Source organism: Octopus bimaculoides, chromosome 28, assembly GCF_046866305.1.
Source record: "Octopus bimaculoides isolate indiv1 chromosome 28, ASM4686630v1, whole genome shotgun sequence".
In the NCBI taxonomy this organism is placed as follows: domain Eukaryota; kingdom Metazoa; phylum Mollusca; class Cephalopoda; order Octopoda; family Octopodidae; genus Octopus; species Octopus bimaculoides.
Window position 1 is genome coordinate 16000881 of NC_142955.1, and position 26620 is coordinate 16027500.

Sequence of the window (26620 nt, forward strand, 5' to 3'; positions counted from 1 at the left end):
GAGAAATGGTGACGAATGGAAAAACAGAGGACTCCTTTTATTTTAACACGTCGCACGGCCGAACACACAAAATAATATATCAAAGATGATATACAAATAATGTTATGTGACGATAACATAAATAGCCAGTAATGAGACGATGAAGACAACCGATAGAAGATGAATGACAGAGATATTTATTGTGGCATAAAAGTGTATGTCTGTGTGAGAGTGTGAATGCGACATATAAGAACATAATCAAAGACAGGCCGTCATACAAAGAAAAGTGTGTATGTGAGTGATACATGTAAGTGTATGTGAGATATTACAGCAGATAGAAAGAGAGTCAATAACACGTGAGCATTTATACCAGTTCTTGAGTACACAATAGTATGAGTCTGTATGTGAAGGGAGTTGAGGTTGAACGTAAACAAACAAACGAAGGTTGCTTATAGAAGCTTTGAGATGTCTAAGAAAGTGAAAGAAGTGATTTTCAATTCTCAATCGCAGAATAATGCTAATAATAAAGCCTGAACAGGATAAACTACCCCCATTTTGAAGGAAAACAGTGTCGGCGGCTATACACACATATATACACACACACATATATACATATATACACACTCACACAAACATGTATATATAAACACATACATATATACACACATATATATATATAAACACACATATATACACACACACATGCATATATAAACACACACATATATATACATATATACACACTCACATGTATATAAACACACATATATACATATATACACACACATGAGGAATGTGTAGAAAGCAATGTATGTGATGCAGGTTCGATTCCCGGGTGAAGCTATTTACAATAATAATAATAAGAAGAAGAAGAAGATTGAAGTTTAATATTTCTGGAAATATTTATTTGTCAAAATGAAAGAAAGCAAAAGATTGAGGTCCAGGAATAATTCCAAAAACCATCAAAGAATTTTCTGAAACATCCAAACCAAAAACTTCAAAGACTTCATTTTCATCTTTCCTGAGGAGTAAATATTTTGGATTATCTTTTAATCCCCGGATTATAATATCTTCAGATGTTTCCCCTTCAATATGTCCAGGTATTTCGTAAATATTGTTGTATAAATCTGTTATATAAACACATTCACCAATTATGGTTAGACGAGGTCTTGGAATATTATATTCCACACCAACATATATTTTTCTTCCTTCTATTCTTATCCTCCTCACCAAAGACTTTTTCCTGAACCATTCCACAAAACACCAAACATCCCAAACATTCAACCATCCAGGCATCTCCTTCTTCTCCATCTCCCTCCTCAAAACAACAACATCACCAAAAGATGTGACTCCCACACCATCCACCCCTTCCTCACCCTCCAACCTTCCATATCTCCTCATCTCCCCCCTACACACTTCATCTTTAAATTCCCCATCTTTCATATCAATCACATCCACATAATAAGGGTCAAAGATGTCAAGGTCTTTGCAATAATAGTAAACCTTGTTGTTTTCACATTTTCTTTCGTATTTCTCTTCTCTCTCTTCTTGAGTTATGTCTCTAATATAATGACCACCACACACGAGTTGATTGTCGTTGTATTTATAAATCCTTTTGTAGTATTTCTCAGTTCTGATGGTCTTTAAACGACAGAGATCCCTGTTGAAGACCCTCATTTCTCTCCCAAAGGCGACAATGAAACATTCATCTGTCCACCAACAAATGTCCAGTGGTTCTTCTTCTTGTTGTTCCTGTTGAAGTATGTCCACTGTTGTTGTTGTTGTTCTGATTAATGTGAGACTTTGTCGAAACATCAACACACTCACATTCTCATCTAACTTAATTAGTTTACTGTTCCAGTCCCTAACGTCCCAATTATCATAACAAACAGGTTCCTCGAATGCAGGAATGGAAAAAGGGACCATTGCTGTTCTATATGGAAGTCTCCTCACTGATATTTCATCAATTCCTGAATTATTAATCTCCGCTATGTAATTACCACATCTCACCTTTAATCTACCTTTACTAATTATTTCACCTGATTCACCTCTTCTTCCTCCATCTCCATCTCCATCTCCTCTGTATTCCAATTTATTAAATAATTCATTACCGAATATTTCCTCAGATGTAATGGAAGGGAAACAAAGACCAGAATCAAGATTTAATAAAGACACAGATTTCAGAACCTTCACTTGGTCCCCATCAATCTTTATGCAATGACATTCAATCAATTCAATATGTTGACACCAGTAAATACCCCCCACTTTTCTCCATATTACACCATAAGGGACGAGACTTGTCCAAGCTTTAGATGTCTTCAAATCTTCTCCATTCAGTTGAAATATTTCGTTTCTTTTAGGAACCGTGGCCATTATGTGTGTTTCTTGTGTAAAACACACACCACCAACTAAACTTGCCACATTTCTGTGACATAGCAGCTCCCCGTCTTCATCAAATATTTTAACAGTTCCATTATTGGCTTTTTCACACACAACTGTCTTTCCTTCATCAGAAATATCAAAATCTTTTACTTGAACAGCAAATTCGTCTGTTTGTAAACGAGCAACCGGGAAGCTTTCTCGATTCACCATAAACAACCCTTCAACATACAATTCCTTCCTTCCCCTCCAGGTGATTCCAACAAACCTTGGTCCTTTACAGTTCATACTGGAGAAATCTACTCTATCTTTATAAATTCTTTCATTTAAAAATATTCTCTTGTATTCCCCATCCAGGGTCAAACACAAAATGTTTTGATATTCAGATGAACATAAATATTTCTTCCACCCACCATGAATGTACAAAAAACTGTCATCAATTGTCATTGTGTCATCACCAAGAAGATACTGCATGTAGTGTCTGACTGAATGTAAATATTGACCATCACTGTTGAAGAAAATGATGAATCTTTCGTTTAAGACAATGATGACATCTTCAGCAGTAACTTTAATATCCTTGATGTCATCATAATAATATTTTCCATCTCCTTTTCTTATTATTAATGGTTCAGGTATGTCTATTTGTTTTATTTCCTTCACACTCGAATGTATCTCATCCATATCAACAAAATACAAATGACTGTCATCTCCCAATTTACTAAAAACCATTTGATTGTTTGATAAAGAAGTCACACATTGATATTCATTTCTCGTTTGGTAAATTACCAACGACAATGGAAATTCCACTTTTAATGTCAGCAGTTGGTATTTATTATCATCATAACAATCCAAATTCGTAATGACCAATGTGTTTGACTGCCATCGACACATTTTAATTTTGTTATAAACATTCCATTTGATAGAATCCAAAAGTTGACCATCCAATGTGAATATCTTAATGTTTCCATTCTTCTCGTCCCATCCTGCAATCAGATTATTTTCAGTTATAACCAAACGATTAATCTCCACTGGTTCTTTGTCTCCCAAATGTTGAGGGAGAGGAATATGTCTGCCTTTATCAGAAACTGTCAGATCCTGTAGATATAAGGAACAAGACAACATTTCACTGACAGAAATGTGTCTGGAAAATACATCTACCAGGTCGATATAATAATTAAGTTGATTATTTGTAACGAGATCATTAACCAACAAATTATGATCGTTTATAGCAAACATACGGCTGTTCTCTATAAGATATACAAACATTTGGTCAATAGATCCACCGTAGAGATTGAGGGGACGTTTCACTTGGGACATTAAAACACTGGGGACCATCTTAATTCTACGAGGTTGATGACTGACATGACCACCACTACTAATGTGCTTGAAGAAAGCTTCTGGCTGGGACTCTAAACCACTGGACACCATCTCAATACTACTACTACTACTACCATCTCTGCCACTACGCTGACGACATGCACTGCCATGACCACCACCACTCTTTAGCTTGTAGAAAGCTTCTATTTTAGACGTTAAAAGATTGAGTGTCCTCATAAGAATACTATCATTAATAATAATACTACCATCACTGCCACTACTCTGACGACGTGCCTTGCCATGACCACCACCACTATGTAGCTTGAACAAAGCTTCTAATTTAGACTCTAAGACACTGAATTCCCTCAAAAAACTACCATCACCTTTACTAATACTACCATCACTACTACTACTACTACCATCACTGCCATGACCACCACCATCTATTCTAGTGTTGTACTGAAATGCTTTTCCCCTAGTAACAATTAATAGCTTCTCTGTTTCCTTGTCTATTGATAATGATTTCACAAAAAAAGGGATATTAATTGTCTTAATTGTTTCAACTTGATTATGATAATTGATGGCTAAAATATCTAAATGGGATGGTTTATCACAATAACAAACAATTTCACCTTCACCCATCTTACACACCCGTACATAAGGCTGCCTTAATGATACACTTCTCACTGTCTTTGATAGGTTTCCAATGACCCTTAATTGTTTCTGTAGGGGTAATGTGACACCTATTTGATGAGAATCCCATCGACATATATCCGTAGCTGTAGACGGCAGAGATAATCTCGACACAATGTCTCCTCCATTAGAAATGTATAACAAGCAATCATGGTTGATGTCGGACACCACCAACTGTCCATTCTCCAGATTACATATTTCGCCAATGACAAGTTTTTTGTCATTCTTCTTGTCTTTGAGTCGTAGATTTAGATTTCTGATATAAGGATTTTTCAGGTGTAAACAACAGCCAGACGACCGGTCCTGATACTTGTAAAGAAGGACCCTGTTGAGTTGAGTGTCCGGTAGATAAAGAGTTCCTTGGAAAACAGCAATGTGAGGGTGAACTGGGAAAGGCAGTTGCCACTGCCATTTCATTTCTCCATATATATCATAACATATCAGAATAGAGTGTCTCTTGAAGAGGACATAAAAATAAACATTATCAGAGTAGATGTGATGAGGGTAGCCATAGAATGGAAGGTATTTTTGAAAAAGTTCTTCACCACATGTCGAATAAAATACCATTTTATTTTCCCTTCCATCTACGACTACAAAATTAATTGGAGTTGCAGCAATGGTGACGTTAGAATGTCCCAGAGAAATTCTTTCAATAATGTCAACATTATCTTCGTTGATCAATAGGATATGGACCTCATTTTTGTTTTCAGTGGTGGTCACAGCTAAACACTGATTTGATGCAATATGACATATTTCCATGTAATCAGTTTGGACCTTTATTAAAGGGCCTTTTCTTAGTTCAGGACAGGTGATATACTGAAATCCTTTCATTTCATGATAAAATACCAGGAATTTGCTTCTGTTTATTCTACAATAGAAAGAAGGAAGCTCAAGGAAAACTAAATTATTTTGGCTAATTATTTCCTCATTATCAGTGAATAATTTAGCTTTCTTGTTTCTGTAAATTATTAATATAGAAGATGTAGACATAGGTAGAATATTTGTAATGTTGTTGCAATCCTCAATATCAATATAGTCTTTTAAACTGGGGGTATGTTGCTGGTGGTTGTATGACAGTTTGGGCCAAAAGTCTTCATTTGTTTCAATGGCATGTGGTTTGCCAAAATAATCTGTTACCAAAATGGTATCTTTAGCAACAGAAATAGAACGGCATTTCCTGCCAATGTCCCTCATTGTCACACCACCTTTAGCTGAAATCCTGTAAATGATCTGTCCCTGGAGGACATAGAAATAGCTTTGGTGCAGAGAGATTTTACTTGGGAGGTGCAGAGAATGGGTCTCTACCTCCCATAACTGTTGGCCATCCATATTGTAACAGATTAGTCTGTTAATACTGGAAAATGTAATTAAAAGTCTTTTTTGGACCCCTACAGCAATATCTGTTGGTGATTCTTTGGTAATGAATTGGTTCTGAATTTTGTTATTCTCCCAATCAATTTGGTAAACACTCTTACCAAACATTTCTACACCTATAAGTGTAGAATGTTCCAAATAACTCACCATATGTAACCCCAACTGTATCCTTTTAATCTTGAAACATGTGGGGCTGATAATAAGAATGAGTTTTCGGAACGGGAGGGTTGCTAGAACCATGTCTTCACCGATTCTTGTGAAACTGGTGACAGAAGATGGACAATGGACATCATTTCTGTCACCGTCTCTTGTCACACAACATATTGTCATACAATGGTGGGAATATGTTACTATTCCCTCCTCTATGATGACAATATTGGATATTGCTGTGATTTTGTCAAATTCTTCTCCAGATTCCTCGATCTTTGCTTCTCTGGTCACAACTGGGCAAAGAGGTCGAAATTTAGTGATTATTTTTGGTGGCTCAATGGTTTTGTGTTTGTCTTGTAGAATATTTCTCTTTAAATAGTGTTCCAGGAACAATTCTAGTTTTCCAAAAATAATAAATTCTTGATTGTAATCGGTTTTTTTAATGTCTTTCATCAAAATTTCTATTCTCTGTGTAAAATCATTTAGAAAAGTATTTTTATCCATTCCTATACTTTTTAAGACAGTACAAATTTCTTCCCGAGAATTTATCAACAAATTCATTTTGTCTTCACATGCATTGAATCTTGTGTAAAATATGTGTTTGTCCAAAATATTTCGTCTTCCCATTATTTCCCTCTTTTCTTGCTCTCCTTTATGTTCTTTTTGTTTTGTTGTTGACTGTGACATTTCTCTCCTTGAACCATCATCTCTCTCATAGTTACGCCCTTTTGTTGTTGAGTCCCTTGAAGCCCTTTCCAGAGGGGTAGGTTTTGTTTGGTCTTCCATAGTGAATCTGTAATGAAATATAAGGAAAATATTTAACTTTGTGAAAATATTAAGGTTTCAGGGAGATGTTTACTTCATTATTTGAAACACACAAACAAAACATTTATGTATTTCTGTCAGCAAATTAATCTTGTCTAATTAATATTTAAACAACTTTCTGTTGGAATAATAATGATTAGAATTAAACACCTTATTACAATCTACTTTGAGATATATTAATAAGTTTCATTAATTACATGGAGTCTACATATTAGCAATAATTATATTCACTGTAAATGATATTTTCGTTCAACATCACAAATTAATAGTCAAGTGTGGTTTAGATTTATTTAACGATAATTAGTCAAAGAGATTCCCCTGCTCCAAAATTATTCAATAACGAGACACTCTAAGCTGCAGAGGAAATTAACTTTAATTGGTATACATGCTATATTATGTCCCAACACACAACAATTATGTTCAAACTTCGTTAACATGGAGCAATTAGCAAAACATAGACTTTATGTTACATAGACATTTGTCAGATACAAGACAGACTGAACATTTTGCTAATTAGATGGAATATAAGTATTACTAATGATTATATGTGCTGGAAATGATGGGACCGTCATGGTTGGCTTGGTTTCCATCATATTTACCTGGATTAAGAGATATCAATATAGCTGGAGATGAAACTGTTCTTAATCTGACAAATGCTGTAAATCTCTCAACATTCCAATATAATCCACACAATTATCATAGACAACACTGATTAAACTTGGAAAGCTTATCAAAAGATGGGCTTTCATATAATCACACTGATACACAGCATGTTGAGAGGATCGTTATTATTTGTTCCTGATTGAGATAATAAAGACTGGTTAATGAATAAGCCTAATTAATGAAAGGTAGGTTCATCTTCATTATATTCAATGAGGGCAATATTCAGTTACATCAACCCCAATGCGTAACTGGTACTTGTTTAATCAACCCCAAAAGGATGAAAGGCAAAGTCGACCTCGGTGGAATTTGAACTCAGAACGTAGTGGCAGACGAGTCATAATGATAATGGTTTCAAATTTTAGCACAAGGCCAGCAAGTTCAGGGGAGGAGGTAAGCTGATTACATCGACCCCAGAACACAAAAGGAACTTATTTTATCGACCCCAAAAGGATGAAAGTTGATGTCAGCAAAATTTGAACTCAAGACCATAAAGATGAACAAAATGCTGCCAAGCATTATTCCTGGCGTGCTAACGATTCTGCCAGCTCACCACCAATAATAATAATAATAACAACAACAACAACAACCCTACCTTTCCTATTTCATATCCTTCATATTTCCTCTTCTTTTACTTTCATCTCTCTCTTTCATGCATTCACAGTTTCCTTTTAAACACCAACTTCAACATTTCATTTCTATTCCTTTACATTAACGTTTCTGTATTATTCGGTTGGTGCATAATTATTGCGGTTTGTTTTTTCAATAAAGTTTATTCAACAAAAACAATAACATTTAACAAAAACATATGTAAATGATTATTCTGGAGCGTATTCACCATCTACTTCAATTACTGCTTCCCATTTGCTTGGCAGCCAGTTGGAGTAATCATTTAAAGATGCTTCTGTTAAATGTTGTTATCGTTTTTGTTGAATAAAATTTATTGAAAAAAAAAGCCGCAATTATTATGCACCAACCTAATGTGTGTGTGTGTATATACATGTCATCATCATCATCATCATCATCGTTTAAGGTCTGCTTTCCACGCTAGCATGAGTTAGACGATTTGACTGAGGACTGGTGAAACCAGATGGCAACACCAGGCTCCAACCTAATTTGGCAGAGTTTCTACAGCTGGATGTCACCCGCACAAAGGCCAGTCAGGCGGTACTGGCAACGGCCACGCTTGAAATGGTGTCTTTTATGTGCCACCCACACAAGAGCCAGTCCAGGGGCACTGGCAACGATCTTGCTCGAAAATCCTACGAAGGCCAGTCAGGCAGTACTGGCAACAGCCACGCTCAAAATGGTGCATCTAATGTGCCACCCACACAAGAGCCAGTCCAGGGGCACTGGCAATGATCTCACTTGGCTTGCCGGGTCTTCTCATGCACAGCACATTTCCAAAGGTCTCGGTCAGTAGTCATCGCCTCGGTGAGGCCCAATATTCGAAGGTCTTGCCTCACCACCTCAGCCCAGGTCTTCCTGGGCCTACCTCTTCCACGGGTTCCCTCAACTGTTAGGGTGTGGCACTTTTTCACGCAGCTATCCTCATCCATTCTCACCACATGTCCATACCAGCGCAATCGTTTCTCTTGCACACCACAACTGATGCTTCTAATGTTCAGCTTTTCTCTCAAGATACTTACACTCTGACAGATATTCACATTGACATTACACATCCAACGGAACATACTGGCTTCATTCCTTGCAAGCTTACGCATGTCCTCAGCAGTTACAGCCCATGTTTCACTGCCATGTAGCATGGCTGTTCATACACATGCGTCATACAGTCTGCCTTTTACTCTGAGTGAGAGTCCCTTTGTCGCCAGCAGAGGTAAGAGCTCTCTAAACTTTGCCCAGGCTATTCTTATTCTAGCAGCTACACTTTCAGCGCACCCACCCCCACTACTAACTTGGTCACCCAAATAGCAGAAGCTATCGACTACTTCTAGTTTTAGGTAGTCGATAGCTTCCGCTATCTGGGTGACCAAGTTAGTAGTGGGGGTGGGTGCGCTGAAAATGTAGCTGCTAATATATATATATATATATATATATATTATATGTGTGTGTGTGTGTATATATATATATATATATATATATATATATATATATATATTATACATGTGTGTGTATATGTGTATATTTTTATATATATATATATATATATATATATATATATATATATATATATATATATATATATATATATTATATGTGTGTGTGTGTATATCTATCTATCTATATATATAAATGGAGCAAAACGCATATAATCAATAAGTTCCTTTTTAATTATATGCGTTTTGCTCCATTTATTATTATTCTTTATATCTACTCAAACTACATCACTTTAACATGGAATTTTTACCCATTAACTGGGTATGATATCCCAGTTTTTGTGTGATTTTTGCTACCCTGGTAACTATTAACATATTTGCATTATCGAAGTTTTTCAACCAAGATAATATTAATAAATACATAAATTAATATATATATATGTATATATATATATGTATATGTCTATATATATATATATATATATATATATATATATATATATATATACACATATAGCCTGGTGCAGCCATCTGGTTCACCAGTCCACAGTCAAACCATCCAACCCATGCCAGCATGGAAAGCAGACATTAAACGATGATGATGATATATATATATATATATATATATATATATATATATATATATATATATATTCTTGTACTTGTTTCAGTCATTTGACTGTGGCCATGCTGGAGCACTGCGTTTTGTCAAGCAAATCAACCCCAGGACTTATTCTTTGTAAGAAAAGTCCTTATTCTATTGGTTCCTTTAGCTGAACTGCTAAGTTATGGGGATGTAAACACACCAACATTGGTTGTCAAGCTATGTTGGTCGGACAGACACATAAATACATCCATAAACATATATGACAGGCTTCTTTCAGTTTCTGTCTACCAATTCCACCCCCAAGGTTTTGGTCAGCCCAAGGCTATACTAGAAGACACTTAGGCAAGGTGCCATGCTGTGGGACTGAACCCGGAACCATGTGGTTGGGAAGCAAGCTTCTTGCCACACAGCATCTCCCATGCATATATCTATATATATATATATATATATATAGATATATATATATATATATATATATATACCACAGATTGACAAACCCAAAGATCCTGACTCCATACATCAGAAGCGTAGTAGAAGCAATGGCAGTGGCCAGATGGGTGTGTCTTTGAGACTGGAGCCTTAAACTGGCGGAAAAGTGGCAGGGACAACTACAACAGTTGTAGCAGTCTTGATAATATAGAAAAGGAGAAGAACGATGAAAGAGGGAGGAAATGGATGAAGAGGAGGCAAGTAAATAAAAACTGGGTCTACATTGATGGAAAATAAGTTGAAAAACAGCCTCAGAAGATCTGACCTCTGTGGCTGTGTTTAAAATCGAAAGTGGTCAACCAGATGACATAAGATGTAGAATGACTGGAAGACATTTGAAATCTGGGGGGAGCCTTTCTCTCTACATGTGTAACCCCTGCCAATGTCTTCCACATAGAAAGAAAGAAGTGGTTGAAGAGGAAGATGACCACAACAATGATGACAAATGTACTCCAGTACTTGACTGGTTCTTTATCAATCATAATATAAACTAAAGCTGACCTCACTAGGTATTGAACTCAGGGCACCAGAACAAATACCGGAAACAGTCTTTTTTCTAAAATGTGTTAATGCCTTTGCCAACTGACCCCTTTTTACATGAATAAGTTCACTTGTGTTACTGTTTGATTTCTATGAATATGTAAGGGACGACCGTGCGAACTCAAAAAGGAGAAATGGTGACGAATGGAAGAAACAGAGGACTCCTTTTATTTAAACGTGTCACACGGTCGAACACACAATTATATGTATCAGATGATGATATACGATATGTTATGCGACGATAACATAGATGACCAGTAATGAAAGACCACAACCGTATAAGATGAATAACAGAGATATTTATTGTAGCGTTAAAGATGTATGTCTGTGTGTGAGTGTGAATGCGACATATAAGAACATAATCAAAGACAGGCCGTCGTACAAAGAAAAGTGTGTATGTGAGTGATACATGTGTGTGAGTGTTTACAGCAGATAGAAAGAGAGTCAATAACACGTGAACAATTATACCAGTTCGTTAGTACACTATAGGAAAAGTTCTGTATGTGAAAGTGAGGAGAGGCTGAGTGTGACGGTGCTGATCACTAGTTGTGATGTCGTGGCATCGATGCCGGGCCGTGATTCTTGTTATACAGATGTTCGTCGCTGGCTGAGAATTTCTTGTCTGTTTAAGAACTCTTGTCTGTTTATTTACCGTGGTGAAGCTGAGTCACCTAACAGAATCGAAGAGAGAGATGTGCCGCGGAGGTTTGGTTTGGTGTACATAGTAAGTCGTGTTGACGCTGGTGGAGATTGATGCTCGGTAGTAGTAATCGTAGAATCGTGTTGGTCATGACGATGATGCTGGGTAGTAGTCGTAGACTCTTGTTGCTGACGTGGCGACGGCGGAGGTCATCGTGGCTGGACGAAGCTGCTGAAGTGGTCGCTGGCTGCTGCTGCTGTCGTGTGGTACACGGAACAGTCTCTGAGAGAAACTGGACCGAGACAAATTTGGCTGCCGAGTTAAAGCTATTTATAACAAACTATTGGCTCACCAGATGGTAGAAATATACTCTATCACGTGACCTTATTAGGAGCCGTGATTGGTCAGTTTGCGTTCTGGCGGGAACGGTTCGAAGAAGTTGCCGATTCGAATAATGATCAGTCACGTGATGACAAGGAATGGGTTCTCTACTACGCTCGCATTTATTTATATTTAAATGAGAAGAATGGCGATAGCAGTTTTGTATCTAATGGCGGTAGGTAGTTTCACTACAAATATATTATTGCGTGAGAGAGCATCATTAGGGAAACATAGCCAGGTTGTACCTTGGCCAGGTAATAACAAAGCATTAATTATATTTTACACAGGTGTATGTTCATTGGTGTATCTGATGTCACCTTGGAATTGCTTAATTTTTAGACATTTCTCTTGCTTTACTTCAAGAAATATACCAATTTATAACATAGATTTTTCTTTCAAATACAATATTTAAATGTAATTTATAAAAATATATTAAAAATAGAATCTTTTTAAATTTCATAGAATGTTTAACCTTTGTAATGCCAAAATACAATTTATAAAGTTGAAACGTTAAAACATTAAAATCATTTTTGTAAACAGTAAATATATTTGAAATGCAAGAAATATATTTGTTTAAAATATATTAAAACTATGGCTTCTATTGTTGATGTTTAACTGAAGGTTAATTCTTGTCTAGCAACGCTATAGTCAAAAACACTCCAGCCATGACCCTCCTGTAAGTTGTCATGATTGAATATGTTTTTAGGGGCATTTTAGGGACTGTGTTGTTGGTTTTGTAATAGAGTTTATAATAATTGCAGACAATGTGAAATAATTCTCAGGAGCCATCCATCTGGTAAATAATATTGAAGATGGTGAGAAAACATATTTAATGCATTCCACATTAAAAAGGTTGATGTAGGATAAAGATGAGCTGAGAGAGAAAATATATGTTGCCACCAAATTGTTTAATATTTAAACATTTCTTCTTGTTTGCTTCGAGATATAAAATAGAAATGAAATCACCAGAACAATTCCATTTACATACAAAGTTTAATATTAAAATTAAAAAATCAGTTTAAAAAATTGATTGAAAGAAGAAAAAGATCAATTAGTCATCATTAGAATGGGATTTATACTGACTCTTTGTGTTCTGGGTTCAAATTCTGGCAAGGTCAACTTGGACTTTTATTATGCAGGGGTTAATAATTTAAATACTAGTTTCAGATGGTAGAATAAAATACTGGACAAGATGCCTTGCAGTATGTAATGCGGTTGTTTGTGATCTGAGTTCAAATCCCATTGCGGGCACCCTAGGTTGCAGACTTAATCTATCGCCTAATTTCACGCCATCAGCTGGCCCCTGAGCTGATTTTAGCAGAGGATTTCTCTCTTCTATGCATTCACGTTAGGCCTCTTGTCTTGAGAATGCCTTTCTCCCACTCACCACTGTCAGAGACCCTTGAAAAAGAAAGGGTCATATGCAGGGCCCTTCTCCCTCGACCATGCTTTAAAAGAATTAAGTTTACAAAAAACAAACGAATCTGCCATAAAATTAATTTACAAATTTTAAATTTCACTTGGGACTTAGGAATCCACTAAACTACCTAAAATTGTGTATCCTTAGATGAACATATCCATTCCTTTAATTTCCATCAAATAGTTTTGAAATAGTTGCAACCAAACCATACTTTATATTATATTCTGGAAATGAAATGTTTTACTTGTGATGAAACTCTGTAAAATGTTTAAACAATGTCTTGTCTATAAAATGGTGTGGGAAAATAAAACAATATCTATATAACAGTATATTTATGTTTGAAATAATTCAAATGAATGTTTAGCAATGTAAATGTGTTGGTAAATTGTGTGTTAGATAAATATCAGAAGAATATTATTTACCAGAGTCAGTTATTGGGTCTTGATTTCGGCTTGAAGTCTTTCTATCTCAGAAATATTCTGTGAGTCTGCTTCGCTCGAATAGCAATGAAAATATGGCAACAGTTAAGAGGATACTTATAATATATCAGGGAGTAGTAGGCATTGCCTCCTCGTGTGTGTATATATATATATGTGTGTGTGTGTGTGTGTATGCATCTGTATGTATGAATGTATATATAGATGGATATACACATGTTTATACATAAACGTCTGTGTGTATATACATATGTGTGTGTGTGTGTGTGTGTATAGGCACAGCAGTGGCTGTGTAGTAAGTAGATTGCTTACTAACCACATGGTTCTGGGTTCAGTCCTACTGCATGGCACATTGGGCAAGTGACTTCTACTATAGCCTTGGGCCAACCAAAGCCTTGTGAGTAGATTTGGTAGATGGAAACTGATAGAAGCCCATTGTATATATATATATATATATGAAAGGTGAACTGAAGCAAGTAAAAGAATATCAGTGAATGAGTGAGAACTTTACACAATATCAAAATTTGGTAGAAATAATAAAGAAATTTTCCTGAAATAACATTCTACCGTCTCATAAGCACACACACGCACACACACACACATAAATATACATAGATATGCTTATTTTTATATGTATGTGTATATATTTATATATACATGTATGTGTAAAAATCCAGGTTTCATGACAGTAACACAACTACGGAGTTACCGTTGTGAAACCGGCATTTCTTATGCTTGAAGAATGTCGGTATTGGTCTGGAATCCAACAGCCTAGAGCTCTGGTGGAGTTTCTCTGGAAATAATCAACCAGGAACTAACTTATGTATATGTGTGCATATATATATATATATATATATATATATATATATATATATATATATATATGTGTGTGTGTGTGTATGTATGTATAGTGAGAGGGAGACAATAACAGATAGCTGGCATTTCTTAAATAGGACCCAAATTTTGGCAATTTAGTCAAGAACAGGATTCTGTTTCAGTATGAACATAGTAATTATCTCTTTAATTACTTCAAATTAGGTGTAATCATTTGATTTCTGTGTTTAATTTCAGACTTCGTATATGGGATTAATATTTATATCTGGAAGAGCATTATTATCCTCTCATTGCATTCATCATCTCAACTTGAATTTTTCTTACAAGTTTTCTAGTCTCTGCTCTACAGGTTACATAATCCACTGCATTCAGATATATTCATCAACACACACACACACAATTGTGCTGTTTTCATTTGCTCCACTCTTCTCCTCAAAGACATCTCACTTCTTTCTTGTCCACTACCAAGCAAACCAAAACATGTCCTGCTTCTCATCATTATCTTACAGAACTGCTGCACACAGCTTATATATTCTCTTATTCCTCCAGTAATGGCTTTTCCAATTTTTCAGCCTCCATCTACCAAATCACACTCATACATGTCCATATACATACATACATACATACATATATATATACATGTGTGTGTGTGTGTGTTTGTATGTATATATAGATATATATACATATATATACATATATACACATACACACAAACGCACTCACATATACACAACGGACCTCTTTCTGTTTCTGTCTACCAAATCCACTCGCAGAGCTTTGGTTATAGTAGATGACACAGTGGGACTGAACCTGGAACCATGTGGTTGGGAAGCAAGCTTGTTATCACAAAGACACTCCTGTTGTTACTTTGATTTGATGTTCACTTCCCCACTTTTAAGATCTCAATCTATTTTGAAATAATTCCACTTGTTTGCAACTGATAAAGCATCCATTTACATTTACTCGACAACTCAAGTGTTTTGTTTACACATTGGTCCCCAAAATGCAAATATTCACCACACCACCACCACCACCACCACTATCATCACCATCATCTTATACACTGGTTTGAATTGTCATTTATTAAAAATATAATTATTTATTTGTTAAATATTCTCTCCAATTAATTGTTTTGTTTTATTTCCTTTTCAGCCTAAACGCAACGACCAGGCTGGAGCATCACCAGCATCATAAGCCTGGTCCCCATGCCATCCGTTCTCTACAAAAATCATGCTCACATTGCATCACAACACCAACGCAGAACCCTGTCACCTCCACTGACCCCACTCTCTTTAACATCATGCCAAGACACATAGGAGAAGAAAAAGAAAACAAAACACAATTATGGTATTGAAATGGTTCCTGGGTGAATATCTCCAACACATTTCAGTTCAACCCTAAACACCCAGATATATCCCTGCAAACAATACCTCTTTACTCGAATGGGTTATGGTGCCCACAGAATTACTGTAATGTGAAACATCATTAAATGTTGTTTCCAACTGGTTTCTATCAAGTTAACCATGTCCTTGGGTAGTTCTACCTGAAACTTATCTATGTATCTAAGTATATATGTACACATACATTAATACATACGTTCACACACACACTTAGCAATCAGTCTAGTTTGTTGTGTATTGTTGGTCTTCAAATTCGACAATCCTCAATGTTTATTGCACACACACACTTGCTTTGTGTATTGTTTTTCTTTTCCTGTACATTACCTTATTCTTTACTCTCTCTGTCCCTTTCTCTTTCACTCTCTCTCTCTCTCTCTCTTCTCCCCCCCCCCCTCTCACTTCAAATAATCACTCTGAAATCATTTGATCAATCCACTGTTGTAATTTTCCAGGGATTCCAATATTTGACGATTTTGACTGTAGGATATTGTGGTCAACTCCGTCGAATGTTTTGCTGCATTCAAAAATATATGACCTCATTGGTTTGATGTAAGAGCTGTGTTACAGAGTCCCAGCTGCAGCAGAAGCACTCATGGCTCTCCAGGAAGTTAGGCATCTTTGATCTCACCACCCTTTCAAACACCTTGATGATATGGAAAGTGAGTGAGAATGGACTGTGAGAGATCTGTGTCCCTGTTGAATACTGCAGTAAGAGTTGTTTTGGCAAATAGTCTAATTGTAAAGAAAGTCTTCATAGGTCGGTTAGAGGAACTGCAAGTTGGTGTCTACATTGTTTCAAGGGACTAATGGGGATTCTATCAGGGCCTATAGCAGAATAGTACTTGATCTCTCTTATTGCTGCTATGATGTCTGAAGCAGTCAAAATTATGTTGTTAGCTATTGGGTCATTGAGGTGATCCCTGACCTACTGCCACTAGGTCAGTTGGTATTCTGCATCCATTGACTAGTATAGCTTCTAGTGTTTCCATGTGCGTATACAGAATGTCCTCATAATTTCTTTCATTTTGTACTGGATTTGTTTTAGAGTTGTGTAAAAGGACTTTGAAGCTAATGTATTGACAATTTTACAGTAAAAATTTCTCCAATGCTGTGATAAGTGTACTAAGTGTTTATCAGCAAACTAATTTCGTTTTCTACCCAGTGGCGTTTTAAAATGTTATTGGTCATATTTAGTAGATAGAGTAAAAATCCTGCCAAAACAGTTACAGAAGTCTGGTGCAGGCTTCTGTCTGGCTGGCTCTTATTTCTTTATTACCCACAAGGGGCTAAACATAGAGGGGACAAACAAGGACAGACAAAGGGATTAAGTGCATAACTGGTACTTTATTTATCGACCCCGAAAGGATGAAAGGCAAAGTTGACCTCGGCGGAATTTGAACTCAGAACTTAACGGCAGACGAAATACCAATTTCTTTATTACCCACAAGGGGCTAAACACAGATGGGACAATTAACACATGATAGAATGGAACAATGAAATTAAACAATGATGATGGGACGGCCACCCCAGCCCCACCCTGGGGCTATTTCAATTATTTCAACAGTTCTTAATAGTTCCTTTCACAGTCTTCGATAGTTCTTTTCAAAATTATCTCAATAATTTATCCAAAATAAAACTACTCACCATTTTATATAATCTTTTATTTCCTCGTAGTTCACCACTGGAGCGCTGGGTTCGAAATTCACCTCGGGCCCCAGTGGGTTTATATCTGTCGGGAAAGCCTCTTTTAATTTTTTATACTTTTCTTTTTCTATTAAAATCCATCTCGCCTCCTTATCGCAACAGTCCGAGAGGTCCACTTTGACAATGCCTTTTATTTTGGATATCTTCTTCTCTATTTTTTGTGTGTATCGATATGACATCAAATATATGCCATTCCTATGTACCTCCTGCGTCTGTATGTCTGTTCTTTTTTGTTTTTGTGATTCTGTACTACCATGCGTCTGTTCTATATTTCTTTGTGACTGTATATCTGTGTGTTTATTTGTCTGTGGTTCTGCATGTTTGTGTGACTGTAAGTCTGCCTGTTGTGTTTGTGTGTCTGTGTTTTCAGGTTCTGTGCTTTTAGGTTTCTGCAACTCTGTGTTATCTTCTTCGCTTCCGAGTGTATGTATGTCTGTGTGTTTATGCATCTGTGTATCTGTCTGTCTGTGCGATTGTGAGACTGTATGGTTCTGTGGTAATGTTCTGCTATTATCCTCTTTCCTCAGTGATCCCACTTGATCCTGTGATTTGCATTTTTTCCCTTGTTCGACTTTCGGCGATGAGCTCCTCCTTTCTCTCTTCCTCAAAATCAGCTATCTGCTCCTCTTCCTGTGACTGTTTCCTCTCCTCTATCACGCCTTCTTGCGTTTCCATTTCTTTGTTTTCCATTATTTCTGGGCACCTTCTTCTAATGTGACCTCTTTTGCCACATTCGTAGCACTTTGGGGGTCTCCCCTCCAACATTATGTCCAGTTTGTCCTCGTTAGGCAGTTCCAGTGTCTCCGGTATGTCACTATAAACTTTCTGACTTGCTATAAAAAGCACATTCAATCCATACCCCCAACAATTTATTTGTTGGGTTCTGCTTATCATAATTATCCTTACATCTTCTCCTTCTCTTTCAGGAAAAACTGCTGCCATTACCCATTCCAACTCTATTTTCGGTGGGATCCTACCCACTCTAATCCACGTTGGACGTCTACCCAACTTATTAGGAAAGAGCATCCAATTTCCATTGGTTATTGTTTTATTGGCGTATTTCTTTGCTGCCTCCTCCAATACAAATGTTACTTCTACTGACACGTATGTGTTGCCTCTTGTAAAAAAACGACACATCTTCTTGCAATTCCTTCAAACGCTCCTCCACCTCCTCCTTCGTTGCACCCTCTATTCTTTTATTTTTCCTTGAAAAGGATTTATATTCCACGACTCCAATTTCCATTTTCGTCTTTTCCTCTTCTGATGGGGTCAACTTTACGTTTGGCCCCTCCTTCTTTATCATTTCTTTATATTTTTCAATTTTCTCAGCCATGTCTTCATTCCAATGTATTTCATATTGCTTCAGCAGGCCTGGGACGACGGAGGCTCGACTCCCCGTCGCTGCTGCATACGTCTGCATTTTCTCCATCTCAGCTACGCCCACCAAAAAATAGTGGCGTTATACTAAAATAATCGCAGTGAGTAATAACACGTCCGGCGTGCTAACGTTTCTGCCAAGCTCGCCGCCTGGCTGGCTCTTGTCACACCGTCCCACCCATGCCAGCATGAAAGACGGACGTTAGACAATAACGAGGACGAGAGTAGTATTATACTCTCTCCATTAGTTATCGCTGATTTAGTGTATAGTCATGCATGTGCCGTGAGAGAGTTTATTGTTGATGTCGGGAAATAAAAATGCATAGATATATCCGGGTGAATTTATGAGAGTTCAGTGTATTTAATACAAATCGGAAGAAATGGTGTGTTTAATACAAATCAAAAGAAATTAAGTGTACTCATGTGTTTAGTTTTAAAACTAATCTTGAGATTAGTTGAGAATTTTTGTAGACACTGCTGGTTTATATTTGTTGATCCAGGTGGTATATAAGCTTACATGAATTTCCACCGAGTGAGCTCTGTCTTCCAATAATAATAAGAGACACAATGATGGACCCACTTTACAAAACCCCAGGTTTAGGAGATTTTTCAAGTAGAAGATTCAAATTTTGAACACGATGCAAAAGTTTCTACCACCATGATAAATCTTTCTGTGCGTTACTGAGAAATTTATAGAACGAAAAAAGCTTCTTCTAAGCAAACAAGTCTACACTTGTTTTTTGAAGCAACCATAAATATGATTTTACTTTTATTTTTCGTCATCTAATTATATTATCCATTCTGAGTCGCTCGTAATGCGCATTAGAATATAGGGTTAATGTTTACAATATTACCCGGCAACGAAAATAAGGGATTTATGGCACATTAGGCATCCATAATCGTAAACATTAACCTTAAATAGTTCTTAACCTCACCTTCTCCTTCATCGCACGATTTCTTTTATTTGCTTTTGCTGTCGAAGGAAGATAACTTCATTTCGCAAACCGAAATACTTCGCTTGGAAGTATTTCGTTCCGGGACTTTTTTTTCACACCCTTGACTGAAATAAACTGTTTTTGTACCTCCATTAGTAGAGAAGCATTATGTGTCAATGCAGTATCTCTCAGGTATCGACAATGTAAGCGCAAAACCAATTGTAACCAGTCATAATCAATGATTGCTACTATTTAACTAACAGATTGCCCAATACGTTCATCAAGGTAAATATATACTATTACATTTTTCGTCACTGTCATGCTATTAGCTGTCAGAAGTGAAAGTGCTCACTGCTAGTGAAGTATCTGTCTGTCTGCCTGCATGCCTGTTGCTGGCCTGTCGATTCTTTGGCTACTGACAGCTAATACCATGACTGGCCGGAGCGAGCTATATGTCTGTCTGTCTGTCTATCTATCTATCTATCTATCTATCACTCGAAGGTTCGCGCGTCCGCGCTAGCCAGTCGTGAGTAGAAAACACAAATTTAATATAAAAACATATTTCCTGAAATTGCAAATTATTTAAAATATAAAAATATAATTTTCAACAGAGAGAATTTATCAAAATAGAAAACAAATGAAGTTTGAAGTTTAAAAATAATAGGATCGACCACTCACGACTAGCTAGCGCGGACGCGCGAACATTCGAGTGATAGATAGATAGATAGAGAGAGAGAGAGACATATAGCTCGCTCTGGCCAGTCATGGTATTAGCTGTCAGTAGCCAAAGAATCGACAGACCAGCAACAGGCAGGCAGACAGACAGATACTTCACTAGCAGTGAGCACTTTCACTTCTGACAGCTAATAGCATGACAGTGCCCATTTTTCGTGTCCCCCTCCATTCCGATTTATTTCTACAGAGAAATTGATATGTTTTAATGAAGTTTTCTATGAATACCTTTCAGCTGATGTCGAGTATGTCTGCAGAAGTTAATGTTAAACGACAAAAAGACAAACGAGGTGGGCATATATGTCGCGCACTGGGCAATTCCTTCGATATAAGTCGACAAAATCAAAACACTTCAGTTCGGCTGTTTCCGTGGAAGCAAGTGTCAAATGCCGAAATGGGAGAAGAAGAAGAAGAAAGCGGTCACCCGGGAACCAAAAAAAAAAAAAAAGAACTAACCAACCTGTGGGGTGTTAACAAGTGTGGAAAACGAATATGAAAAAAAAAAAATGCGCGCTGGTGGGGTGGGAAGGGGACTTTCGGAAAATTCACAAGATGCGATTTTTCCGTCATAACTTTTGGGAAAATAGATATATATTGATGTTGTTTTTTTTTTATGGAATCCCAGGTTTTTTTGGTTATGGAAGATCTGATTCTGAAAAAGAAATTTTTCAAAAATCGCATTTTCACCCCACCCCCTACTCCTTCGTTTTTCACTTTATCCGGGATTTTTTTTTTTTTTTTTTTCGAAATACGTAGCAAAATGCGAAGATTACGATTCTGAAAACAAAAAAAAATTGTAAAATTTCAATTTTTCAAAAAAAAAAAGAAAAAGAATATATACCCTCAGGCCTTCAAGCAGGCTACCACATGCTAGAAATAACAGCCAAATCTCACAAAACTGCGATAACATAAAGCAATTTTGAAAATGCGATTTTTTAAAATTCTTTTTTAAGAATCGGATCCTCCACAACCAAAAATATGATTTAGAAAAATAGTTTCTTAAAAATATTGGTAAATTAAAAAACATAGATTTACACCGACAGCCACATATATATATATATGTACACATGTTTTGATAGATACAGTCTTTAGAATCACATTGGCATTCCCAAACCAACACAGTGGTGATGTGGGTGTTAGTAGTGATCCACTGTTTTTAATCTCTTTTTTTCAAAGTGTCCTCTATATCTTACACTGTTTCTCTCTCTTTTATTTCAGACAATATCACATGACATTGGCATCAAAGCATTGTTTCCATCAGATAACATCTTCAATATTCATCACCTTTTATAAAGACTGACAGAAAAAGTTGTACAGAACAAATTCCAAAGAATTCCAGTGAAATATTTCTTCTCAACTGAGATTGATAGCAACATTTCTCTTGTGAAATGTTTGAAATGTCTACAAGATTCTTTTGTAATGAAGTTGAACTTGGATAATTTTAAAATGTATCTGAGAATATTTTCAGACATTAAGAAGGATTACTGTTGATGGAAAGAGAGCAATAGCAGTATTTATTAGGAATAATCTGTAGGACAAGAACAAAAACTGTATCCACATATGTTGTCGTGATTGAAGTAAGATAATGGATAAATTGATTATTTAAGATAGTTGAAGAATATATTCTTATTCTGAAGAGATGTCACAAGACAAACCACAATCAACATATCAGTGTGATATCTGTAAAAAGACTTTCACTCATAAATGTCATGTACCTATTCACAGGCGTATTCACACAGGAGAGAAGCCATTTCAATGTGATATTTGTGGCAAATCATTCTCTCAGGTACCTGCCTTAACTGTACACAAGCGTACTCATACAGGAGAGAAGCCATTTCACTGTGTTACCTGTGGTAAATCATTCTCATCCAGTGGTGGCTTAACTGTACACAAACGTATTCATACAGGGGAGAAGCCATTTCACTGTGATATTTGTGGTAAATCATTCTCTCAGGGAACTGCCTTAACTATACACAAACGTAGTCATACAGGAGAAAAGCCATTTCAGTGTGATATTTGTGGTAAATCCTTCACTCAGGGAACTGCTTTAATTGTACACAAACGTGGGCATACAGGGGAGAAGCTATTTCACTGTGATATTTGTGGTAAATCTTTTACTCTGGGAACTGCCTTAACAGTACACAAACGTATTCATACAGGGGAGAAGCCATTTTGCTGTGATATCTGTGGCAAATCATTCTCTCAGTTATCTGGCTTAACTATACACAAACGTATTCATACTGGGGAGAAGCCATTTCAATGTGATATTTGTGGCAAATCATTCTCTCAGGTAGCTTTGGTAACAGTACACAAGTGTATTCATACAGGGGAGAAGCCATTTCGCTGTGGTATTTGTGGGAAATCATTCTCTAATAAGTATAGCTTAACTAAACATATGTCTGTTCATACAAAAGTCTGACTCTGTCATTCTCAAAATTCATTGCATCTCTTGACCAACATTTTAATACCTTTTCCAGATAAATCACGAGTTAGCCCTGTGGTCTTCACAGTAATGTGTAAAGCCTTCACTTTAACCATACTCCTCATGGTTCTTTCTTTGAGGTACTGTTTTTTTAACCACATTCTAGCCCTTTTTTTAGCCCCTTACAATATACAGAGATATGATGTTCTATTTATGTCTAGTTTTATTCCAGTCTATATAGTCTAAATTGGTTCTAAATGCCTTCATCTTTGTTGTAATGTAAGATAACCAGACAACAGTCACAACAATGTAACAAACTAACAAATCTCTTTACAAACCAACCATCACTATTCTTTGTGTAATAACCTAACTAACACTGTCCGACTTCTTCACTCAACTCTAAACTCACTTAGATCATTACTCTTTATTCTTTACTCAGACCAGTCTATCTCTCACAAGGGGGTGTTGTAACTCTCATCACATCTCCTCTTCTGAGATTTTGCCTACTGTGAGAAAGTGGAATTGCTTTTATTTATTTTTTTTTCTTTCCAGCACCTGTTTTCTTTTTGTTTTTTTTTTTTAGCTGTTATATCAGAATTATTGTCTCACTTTTAATGCAGTATTATTTGTTGCCCATAGCATTTTTTTCTTTTCATTGTACTAAGCACACTTGGTTTTTTTTGTTTTGTTTTTCTTTTCAAAAATTAATATTTTTTTCGTTTGGGTATTACTTCCAGATATTTAGTCCATTTTCCTTTCCTGAGGCTAGTTCTATGGGGTTCAATATCCCTCGGTGCTGACACTTCAAACATATCATAAAAGACCTCCATTGGTATTACCCTTTGTTCTTCTCTATGTCTCATCTGTAACTGGATAAGGTGCCTCCTATGTTCTGAATGTTGTCCTTTAATTAAATACATCATGTTACCTAACCCTTTGGTCACACAGCCATCCTTCCAACCGTCTTTACCATTTTGTAATTTTTTAAATGAACTTTGTCTCCTATTTCGAAATGTTTTGTAATATTTCTTGTATTTCCTTCAAATAAACTTTTTGTCTTTCCTTTAAATGTATCATTTTCTTGTTTACTCTTTACAAAAGAGATTTCTTTCAAACAACCTGTTCATATATTACATTATTTACATTGGACACATATCCATCTAATGTAAATAATCTACAGAATTCCTCATCTCTAAAATATAGAACAGTGTTCAATATATTTAAATAAATGTACATATGCCAAGTATTCTATTACCACCACTTTGACTGCTCCAACCTGTTTTAAAATAAAGGATAAATTTACATAATTTTGAATTCTTCCACTTTTAACGTTTTATTTTCTTCTATTATTCTTTTCTCCCTGCTCTTACAATTTCTTGTTTTTTTTATAATGCCCTTATACCATTCTCAAAATAAGAGTATATTATACATGTACCTGTGGAGGCGCAATGGCCCAGTGCTTAGGGCAGCGGACTCGCGGTTTCGATTCCCAGACCGGGCATTGTGAGTGTTTATTGAGCGAAAGAGACCGATAGAATAACTACTAGGCTTCCAAAGAATAAGTCCTAGGGTCGATTTGCTCGACTAAAGGTGGTGCTCCAGCATGGCCACAGTCAAAAGACTGAAACAAGTAAAAGAGTAAGAGTATATTTTTATGTAGAAATTTGTTGATTTATTCCTTCCTTCCTTTTGTACAAGAAATTTTCTTTCTTCTGTAATACGCTGCCAGAACGCATGTAGTAACGTACCCACATCTTTCAATAATTTTCATCATGTCGCCATTCACGCTAATTATGCATTAATTATACATTAACCTAATTTCCGGACTTAATTGGAACTCTCCAAACAAGACCAATCAATTTACATGAGTAGAAGCTATTTTGTTTTTTAACAATTTTTATCCTGAAAATCACCTCTTACTTTTGTCTTAATGTAGAAGAATGGAGAACGTGAAAGATGTATGAACGTGTATATGAAATGGACGTGTGAGTGAGAGCATGCCACTTACACATACATATCACTCACTCACACATGTACCTTCATATGCACACTTAATTTCTTTTCATTGGTATTAAACACACCATTTCTTCTGATTTGTATTAAATGCACTGAACTCTCATTCACTCACCCAGATCATCATCATCATCATCATCATCGTTTAACGTCCGCTTTCCATGCTAGCATGGGTTGGACGATTTGACTGAGGACTGGTGAAACCGGATGGCAACACCAGGCTCCAGTCTGATTTGGCAGAGTTTCTACAGCTGGATGCCCTTCCTAACGCCAACCACTCAGAGAGTGTAGTGGGTGCTTTTACGTGTCACCCGCACGAAAACGGCCACGCTCGAAATGGTGTCTTTTATGTGCCACCCGCACAAGCCAGTCCAGGGGCACTGGCAACGATCTCGCTCGAAAATCCTACGTGAGCCAGTCAGGCGGTACTGGCAACGGCCACACTCAAAATGGTGCATCTCATGTGCCACCCGCACAAGAACCAGTCCAGGGGCACTGGCAACGATCTTACTTGGCTTGCCGGGTCTTCTCACGCACAGCACATTTCCAAAGGTCTCGGTCAGTAGTCATCGCCTCGGTGAGGCCCAATGTACGAAAGTCTTGCCTCACCACCTCAGCCCAGGTCTTCCTGGGCCTACCTCTTCCACGGGTTCCCTCAACTGTTAGGGTGTGGCACTTTTTCACGCAGCTATCCTGCTCCATTCTCACCACATGTCCATACCAGCGCAATCGTCTCTCTTGCACGCTACAACTGATGCTTCTAATGTTCAGCTTTTCTCTCAAGATACTTACACTCTGACGGGTATTCACATTGACATTGAAACACACCATTTCTTCTGATTTGTATTAAATACACTGAACTCTCATTCACTCACCCAGATCATCATCATCATCATCATCATCATTTAACGTCCGCTTTCCATGCTAGCATGGGTTGGACGATTTGACTGAGGACTGGTGAAACCGGATGGCAACACCAGGCTCCAGTCTGATTTGGCAGAGTTTCTACAGCTGGATGCCCTTCCTAACGCCAACCACTCAGAGTGTAGTGGGTGCTTTTACGTGTCACCCCCACAAAGGCCAGTCAGGTGGTACTGGCAACAGCCACGCTCAAAATGGTGTATTTTATGTGCCACCTGCACAAGAGCCAGTCCAGGGGCACTGGCAACGATCTCGCTCGAAAATCCTACGAAGGCCAGTCAGGCGGTACTGGCAACGGCCACGCTCAAAATGGTATATCCATATATTTTTATTT

At 36.9% G+C, this 26620-nt stretch overlaps 2 protein-coding genes across 4 annotated transcripts; one reads left to right on the plus strand and one right to left on the minus strand.

The window, feature by feature from the left end:
* Window positions 1-155: 155 nt before the first annotated feature.
* Window positions 156-20565, minus strand: LOC149130652 (uncharacterized). Of its 2 annotated transcripts, none has more exons than XM_089344382.1 (2): window positions 17827-20565; window positions 156-6685 (listed from the first exon to the last, which is right to left on the minus strand). In XM_089344382.1, exon 2 carries the CDS (start codon window positions 6676-6678, stop codon window positions 883-885), a length of 5796 nt encoding a protein of 1931 aa, XP_089200508.1. In that variant the 5' UTR covers window positions 6679-6685; window positions 17827-20565; the 3' UTR covers window positions 156-882. The 2 variants fall into 2 exon arrangements, with proteins under 2 accessions (XP_089200508.1, XP_089200507.1); XM_089344381.1 differs by lacking the exon at window positions 17827-20565 and adding an exon at window positions 13934-14095.
* On the plus strand, window positions 20353-24659 carry LOC128251110 (uncharacterized). Of its 2 annotated transcripts, none has more exons than XM_052977499.2 (2): window positions 20353-20483; window positions 22149-24659. In XM_052977499.2, the coding sequence occupies exon 2, from the start codon at window positions 22570-22572 to the stop codon at window positions 23347-23349; it is 780 nt and encodes a 259-aa protein (XP_052833459.2). In that variant the 5' UTR covers window positions 20353-20483; window positions 22149-22569; the 3' UTR covers window positions 23350-24659. The 2 variants fall into 2 exon arrangements, with proteins under 2 accessions (XP_052833459.2, XP_089200708.1); XM_089344582.1 differs by lacking the exon at window positions 20353-20483 and adding an exon at window positions 20798-21038.
* The last annotated feature ends 1961 nt before the right edge of the window (window positions 24660-26620 follow it).

Excerpts from the sequence above, each read along its gene's own strand:
- LOC149130652 (XM_089344382.1), bottom strand. The coding sequence starts at position 6,678 with ATGGAAGACCAAACAAAACCTACCCCTCTGGAAAGGGCTTCAAGGGAC.
- LOC128251110 (XM_052977499.2), top strand. The coding sequence starts at position 22,570 with ATGTCACAAGACAAACCACAATCAACATATCAGTGTGATATCTGTAAA.